This window comes from Manduca sexta, unplaced genomic scaffold (genome assembly GCF_014839805.1).
Source record: "Manduca sexta isolate Smith_Timp_Sample1 unplaced genomic scaffold, JHU_Msex_v1.0 HiC_scaffold_53, whole genome shotgun sequence".
Lineage (NCBI taxonomy): Eukaryota > Metazoa > Arthropoda > Insecta > Lepidoptera > Sphingidae > Manduca > Manduca sexta.
This window is the reverse complement of record NW_023595330.1, coordinates 25,655-34,263: the sequence shown is the minus strand read 5'-3', so window position 1 is coordinate 34,263 and position 8,609 is coordinate 25,655. Positions and strand designations below refer to the sequence as shown.

The 8,609-nt window shown below is 33.2% G+C and overlaps 1 protein-coding gene across 1 annotated transcript; it reads right to left on the bottom strand.

Annotated features, from left to right (window-relative positions):
- Positions 1-931: 931 nt before the first annotated feature.
- On the bottom strand, positions 932-5,468 carry LOC115445518 (sesquipedalian-1). The gene is made up of 4 exons (XM_037447028.1): positions 4,920-5,468; positions 4,476-4,664; positions 2,733-2,876; positions 932-2,381 (listed from the first exon to the last, which is right to left on the bottom strand). Exons 1-4 carry the CDS (start codon positions 5,128-5,130, stop codon positions 2,248-2,250), a joined length of 678 nt encoding a protein of 225 aa, XP_037302925.1. The 5' UTR covers positions 5,131-5,468; the 3' UTR covers positions 932-2,247.
- Positions 5,469-8,609: the final 3,141 nt, after the last annotated feature.

The window sequence follows — 8,609 nt, the reverse complement described above, 5'->3', positions numbered from 1 at the left end:
GGCCGCAAGTTGAATTGTAAAGTGTTGGTTTATATAACAAAGATTTTTAAAATAAATTACTTAATACAATAATTGGTTTCATTCATCTTGAAAATTATGTACTATAAGTTACCTGTATGAAAATAGTTTTTTTTCTATAAGGGCCCATTTCGACATTCTAGAATCCAGGCATATTTCGTGAATGCAACTCTGGCATTTTAGTACCGCAACATGCGTTTAGTCCCTAGAGGAGGTAGAAATTGACTACATTATACTCATTCAAACTTAATCTGTCAGTCGATATTCTTACGGCCGGGCTCAATGACACTGAACTGAGTTTGCTAACACAACTTGACAATAGTAGTTTCGCCAACTGTTACTGTCGTCATCGAAAACTGAATTTTTAACTAAGATCCAGTAATGAAAATAAGCGTGTTATTTACACTTTTATTACTAATGACTTCATTATTATTCTTTAATAAGGTTTGCTGTCTTTATTTATAGAAACACAAATTACGACCAAAAGTAAGCATTTCAACTGTTTGTAATATCAAGATATTGAGACTGACTGTTAAGAGATTATACAATCCTTTTACTTTGGTACCGCAATAGTTCATCTGAGAAGGCCTAATATTGTATAGCTTACGAAAAAAACGGACAATTGCGCAACAACACCACCGTCGTTGTCTATAAGAGTTTCCCAAGCCTTGTAAATCAATAAACATATTAAATTAGTAATTTCAATCAATGGTCTTTCATTTTGTTTCCATTTCAGAGACCGGAACGAATCTTCAACACATTAAAACTTTATTTTAGCAAGCCCTTATATCGTAAACTAATAAGTTTATGGACCCTAATCAATTCTCTTTCTAAAAATATACCCAACGATAAACATAATAATTTTCACATGTATGTATAACAATTACAAAATATAGAAAAATAAAAAACCATCTTGTCATAGAAATAATTTATTTTCTCAAGGCATGTACACAAGAACATTATCATTCCATTATATGACAGTAACTTCAGTCCAATACACACGCGCTGTGCGCTTGAGAGCCGATGACGCGTTCACCGCGCGTTGACGAGTTAAATAACAATCGTCTACGGAAATAATAGTGCAACTCAACGCGCGTTAAACGCCATCATCTGCACGGCGTCTTATTGTATCATTTAACAAATAAAAATCTAATACAATACAATAATTACATAGTTTAATAATATCTCAATACACGTAATAATGTTTCAATATGGTCAGTTACGACATCCCAATGCATATCAATTTCATAAATGAGTATTTAAATATAAGCCAAATACTGAATGCAATTGTAATTGACTTTAATACTGAATAATACAAATAAATCGCCCCTATCGCATCATGGGGCAGACTACGGCGAAAATTCTGAGAGTTGTACAATAAAACTAAACTACAGTATGCAAGATAAGTGAAATATTTAAATCTCTAAATAAAACTTACCAACAAGCAAAACCAATAGAACATGCAATGGTAACATACAAATTTTATTATTATGCCATAAGACTGATTAAAAATTAAACTACAGACAAGTGATGACAAAGCTTAGAGAATATAATAAGTGCGAGTCAAATAGCCTCTAGCAGCTAACGAAATTAACTAGAATTTCCTTTCATACTGAATTCTCAGATTCACGAATACAAAAAGGAATCAAAAATATTAATGTTCATCAATCCAAAATTTTAATCGAACCTCTAGTATGGTGGAGGTATAGGATAGTGGATCGCACATTAGATATTTACTCTACATTAATTCATAGATTGTCTACTTTATATCATAGAGTAATGAGTGAGACTTAGCCAAGATGTTCAGAGGCTGTGGCAAATTTTTACATATTCAAACATGTTAAACAATAATTACTATTTATATTTAAGTACATATAGAAAGGACTGAACACCTTCATAAAATTGACCATTCTGTAGAAGAAAGAATGTAAATTCAACAATAACACCTCTTTTCTGTAAGTATTAACACAAATACTACAAAAAGAAACTATTGCTTAACCATTCTTTTTTACAATAATCACTTTACTACAGACATGAACCAATCTCTGTGTCCATGTTGCAACAAATAATTTCGAATTATAGTCATTAGACGGCGCAGTCCACATTAACACGATCTAATATATAAAACCTCATACTCGGCAACAAAACGTGGAAATCATGCTATTTTCATATCATTGAAACCTGACCAGATTGAAGGCAGCTACTATAAATTGATGAGCGGTTTGTCGGTCACCCCTTCCTTGTTTTCGCAAGCCTTGCTCTCCATTCACTCCTGTCTGCCAGTATCTTGCGTCCGTACGCTGCGTGGATGTCCCGGAATGGTACTTTCTTACGGACTATATCTGGTCTTATATTCTCTTTGTCTGAAAAATATTATTACATATAGACTTTAATTTAATGTATACAGATTTTAATAATTGTAATTAGGAGTTTTGAATTTTGAGCACAACATTCCAACACATATCTGTGAAATATGGGTAAACTAGTTGCAACTCTGATTAAACTTTCGGGAATGAAGTTCTGGCTGAGTTTTTAAAAATGGTCTCCTCGAAATCAAAACCCTCTAAGGAATACAATCTTAACCTATTTGTAAATAAAATCTACACAAGTAATTGCACAACTTGAATAATGACCCTGAAATATCACGGTCCACATTCCATACACACATCCAAAATATAAATGATTATTAATGTAAATAAATAAAGTTGACTTACGATGTCTACTGCCCTGCACAGTTTTACCATCACTCTCACTAACTCTGTTGAAAGGATTGTATCGCTGACCTCTTGGGGGTGCTTTGGGCTCATCGTCTGGAGGTGTGATTGTGACTAAAGCAGCTGCATCTGCAGCAGCCTCGGCTGAAAGTTTTATTTGTAAAAATAACACAGTAGCAATAGTTGGCATGCTGATAGTTTTATTTACTTTTAAGTTTTAGAACTTAACTTAAGCTTTAGAGCTTACAAGTTAGACATAATTACAACTAAGAATTTTCAATCAGAAAAAAAAACTTAGGTAAACCATTTTTTTTCTGAGTGATAGTACAATTGATAATTATTATGTCTACACTATTTTTGAAAATTATACAGGGGCCTTACCACCACCTTTTACAAAACCATGATATTGCAGGAATGTTTTGTTTCAAGCTTAAAGTAATATTACTCAGATTCGTACTATGACCTCATAAAAACAATATTGTTTTACTCCTGCGTAGGGATGGAAAGAACGAATGATTGTTTATTCCCTGATTTAAGATGGCTAAACATTTTATGTACGTTCCAAGTCACGCATATACTAAACTGTTTAAATAAATATTAAAGTCAGAATAATATATTTTTATGTTAGTTTTATAAGTGCATTGTGAATAAAAATAAATAAGCTGTATAATTATAAAAAAATATCCCTGTGGTTTTAAGCAAACATTTTGGAAATCGGAAGTTTCTTCGGGTATGTATGCGACAGGAACGGAACGGTTTTAATAATATCATTAGACCCAAGTTCGCGGTCGCAGTTTAAATGTTTATTGTGGCAGTGGTGTAATAAAATATTATTTAATATATTTGTTTATAGTTTAAACTTGATAGTGTCGATATGATGTCAAGCAGTGAGTATAATATGCTTTAATACTTTATATGCTAAAACAATGAAGTAATTATTGCACAGCGATACTTCCGAATACATTTTAAATAATAATTGCCATGAGAAATTTGGTTTAAAACATTCAATAGGTAACATATTAATAAAAATACAATAAATATGACGAGATACTAGCGTATTATGCCTAGAAATTATATAAAAATCCTAATAGGACCAATATACAACAAAGAAATCATACATTCATGAGATTTCGACATTGGAATTTCAAGAGGTTTTTTTCATTAAAGTGGTTTGCATTTTTTTGCAGCGGCAGAGTTCGGAAAGTTTCGGGGCAACAGCTACAGTTATTATGGGAATATTAATTACTAGCAGCATTGTCTTGCTCTATAAATTCGAAGATTTCGTATTCATTGGCCATCTAAAATCACACCATATTCATAATAATTATGCGCCCTTTTCGGATGATATACCGTTATAACACACATCATGAGTATTTAAAACAGATACGCACCTTTTTTTATATACTTTTCAAGAATATATGAAAGAAAATCCCAAAATAATGTTAAAAAAGTCTTAGAAAAGCAACTTTTATAACACTGCCAAATTTGACATAAGAACAATATTACTTCTGTCTGAAAACACTTCATGGTACGCTATTGAATGAATGATTTACGATGACATCACACAAAACTGCTCGATAAAACATCATAGTTTTAAGCTTGTTTTAAGCTCGTCATGGTACGAAATTTCTAAGTAAGGTTATAATAAGACTGTTATAAGAGATGGTGGTAAGGCCCCAGTTTGCTTCACTAGTTTACTTATAAGTCACACCCAATAAAGAATAATTTCACTATCTACAGTACCCTGTGCCTCATCCAACTGCCTCTGCAGCTCAGCAACCATGAGCTTCATGTAATCATAGCTCGCACATGCCAGAGCCTTCATCCAAGTCTCCATGGACGCCTCGCTGCAGTTTGTACACAGGTAGTAGGTACGTCCACCCTCACATTGGAACACTATCTTGAAACTGTATGCCTCTTCTTCTGTCAATTCTGTAATATGTAAATTAATTTATAATTGCCATGATGTAAATATTCCTTGTTTAATATTGACAAAGCAAATGACAGAGATAATTGTTTGAAAAGTGACTTACACACTAAAAGCGAAAAAGAGATTTACAGTCATTCACCAAGTAGTCTTGTGGATTATTAGCATCTGTTTATTACAAGAATAGTACAATTCTGAATAAAAAGCCACGAAAGGCCTTTTAATAAGAAGTATAAAGTTCTTTATTATAAAACCCTGACCTATAGTGCATCCTTCCAGTATAATGACTCCCACAGGCTCCTTGTCGCCTTTCTTGTCGAAGTAGAACAGGAGGTTTCCCTTGAGGGTGAACCATCTGCGCTGGTAGCTCTTCCCAACCTCGCCGCGCATGTCTAGCCACCCATCGCGGTCCACTGGAGTAGCGGACGACGCGAACGCGCACAAGTTCTTCTCGTTTACTTTCATACTCATTTATTATGATTATCAAAGATGCATATCCAGGATTTTACACAAAAAATATACAGTTTAGTTGCTGATTTAGTTAAAACATTCACTTTCAATCAATAAGGATAATAATAGGAACATTGAAGTTATAACATTGACGCCCAGTCACTGACATTGAAATATCGATTCAGACCAGATTTATGCAATTGTTGTAAACCCGGCTTTTGTAATTGTGATTATAAAACATTATACATTGACAGAGTAAATGATATGAAACCAAATTACTAAAACAAAGCGCAAAATGAATCAAAGAAAATAGCAACTGACAGCTGAACGCCTGATAATAGTAATTCACTTTTGACACTGACATTACGGGGCCATAGATTGTCATCAAAGAATTGTCATTCAATTCTACGTTGCATTTCAGAACGAACAAAAATTTTTTTTTCCTATACCTCAGATTCTATACCTTCACTGCTACACAGGCTCTTCCGTTAATATTTTAATGAATTTATTCAATATCTTTGCATATTCCCGAGTGTGCTCGCGCGTCGCCAATTAAGAAACAATTACATAACGCTGTTTACTCAGACAGGAGCCTCAAGGGCCTATCTCACAAGTTTCAAGTAAATTGTATTTGACTGTTGAATTTAAAACAGCTAATGTAGACAATACTCATTTTAATTATCATTTATTTGGAAGCATAGTTTTTGGTCGACTTATACAGTTTTGTTTCGAGAAACATTTACTTAGTTGGGAAACAAGCCCATTTTATTGTTGATTCGGTCTTACCTCGGGTTTAGAAATAAAAAATTCGCACTAAATATGTATAAGCACTCCTTCATAATAAATCACTACATTCCAAATGCAAATTAGGACATTTATATGTAGATTGCATTGATATCTCGAACATTATAATTTATATATTGATTTTAGAGATTTATATTATTGTAAAACATAATGAAATACTAAATTTGTTAAAATTATTTGTATGGAATAAATTACATTATCTTGTTACTGATGTACAGTCAGCTAAAAAGGTAAGCTGAATACATTAAAAACTTCAAAACGCTTATACATAGAAGTTAATGGAAATATATTTATTTTCTTTATCTAAAATATAGGAAACCCTATGAGGTTTGTAAAAAACGAGTGTGACACGAATACAAAGTTTAAAGTCGATTTGTGATTTAATATTTTTTAATCTATTTTTGTGTGCAAATATAAATGTGAAACATAAAATAAAACAATGCTGTTTAAATAAGTCATATTTTATTCATAATTATTATTACCTATTTTCACAGTTATTTATAAAGTTATATTAATATCAATTATTACACTAATTTTGTATTTACGAATCTCCAACGATTGTTCCATTTAGAAAATTTAATTTCCACATCAATCATCAGATTCGATCGCTTACCAATACTATGTGACAAATGGTGAGGTCTATGTACAGTACCATCCCGATTCCCTAAAAAAATTGACAAATTCACAATAACAAAAAAAGTCAAAAACGAAAAATCCTAAAAATAATTCATTCAACTACAAATCTCGCTTAACAACTGTACAAAATATTACGAGTGGTTTCTTTAAAAACGTGTTCCGTCGCACATACTCATCGGCAATGTGGGCAAATAATTAACGGTATTAGACACTACGTCGACTATGTACAAAATGTCCTTTTACAAAACAAAATATAAACTATATACAACATCATTAAATATTCTCAAATGCTGTAACACATTTAAAACATTTTATATTCAACTAGGCATAATTCAGTTACGCGGCGGGCGCGGGACCGTCCGTGCCGTGTGCCCGTGACGTCACGCGCCCGCGCTCTCTCTAGCGTACAACACTCCTGTACAATTGCCTAACATCTCCTGACCGCTTCATCACTGATGCCACCGCCAGTACAATAATAATTAGGTACTAAGCAACAAATAATTTACAATTTCATTTCATTTTTTTTTTACAATTTGTTCAATACGAAATGGGTTATAACTTTTTTTTTGCTTTGACTCCTCGGAAATCAGTCCACATGAATGAGACAGAATGGAATAAAAATCAACTATAAGTAACACACGATTCACATCACGCGTTAGACTTATGTATGTACATGTGTTTTCACAGCATATCCCTCGCTACTTCTTATCTTTTAATAATATATTAAAATAGAAAATTTCATATATATAATATAATAATATATAGCTACTATATTTGGAGATTCGACGACGCGACATCGCCACGCTGTTCAGTTTGGCTCCATTTATATAAAACATGTTATCTAATTAATACAAATGCTACATCAAACATCATCTAGGGGGCTCTCTTTATTACTATTTAACTAACCATAAACTATTGGTGTTAGTAATTAATAATCGAGCGGAGGTTTTCTCGTATCATAAGACATTATACTAGCGTAACTTTAGAATGTGTTGTTTGTGCGGCCGCAGCGCACGCGCGCCGCGTGCAGCGTGCAGCGTGCAGCGTGCAGCGTGCAGCGTGCAGCGTGCAGCGTGCAGCGTGCGGCGTGCAGCGTGCAGCGTGCAGCGTGCAGCGTGCAGCGTGCGGCGTCCGTGCGGTGCGGCGCGACATTGTCAAGTAACTATTGAGCTTTGTTCCCTCGTATAAATTATATGAGTAAACAACTCAACTTCACGTTCGAATTGTCTAAATACAATTTGTTCCTAAAATGCAATAACTTAACGATTCGCGCATCTAAATCGTGTCGAGTAAAAAATATATAACAGATATAGAAAATAAACGTAGTGTACAAACAATCAAAAAGTTTTATACAAAAATAGTGTTTAAATTAACGAGTAAATACATTGTGATTAATTAATGACAAAGAAACTAAAAATGGATACCGCGAGACAATATGTGGACTTTGTTACAGGAAATTAAATGTTGGTACAAAAAAAATTATTAAAACACTAAACATATCTAACTCCTTTGGTAATTCATACCGGTTTATATATTAATAACGAAATATATTACACATAATTACAGCACAACAATGTAAGCAATAATTATACATGACCGAAACAACTTGTGACTTTGAGATACATTTGGACGAGAAGTAGCCGGAAATTCGGCTAAATCTGGGCGACATAACATTAGTGATCATTTACAGAACTTGAAAAAACTCCAAATAATTTCTTAACACGTCCAAGAATTTGGCGCAGGGCCGTAGTTAGAATAGAACACAGGGGCCATAAAAATCAACTACACTTGCTCTTATAAAGTTGTAGAACTATGAGCGTGATAAATGTGTTATTACGCCCTATTTTATGAACGATGCCCTACTCTAATAAAATCTAGCTGCGGGCCTTGTCTATTTACTTGTACAATTCTTTCTCTGTAATTGCCATGGTACGTTATAATGAAGAGATTCCGAAAATACCAAATTCAAGTTTTAAATAATGTCATATTTTTATGAATTTTATTATGTTATACTAATTTAACTAACACATTACTTTTACGAGAGGTCGTCTGAATTCATT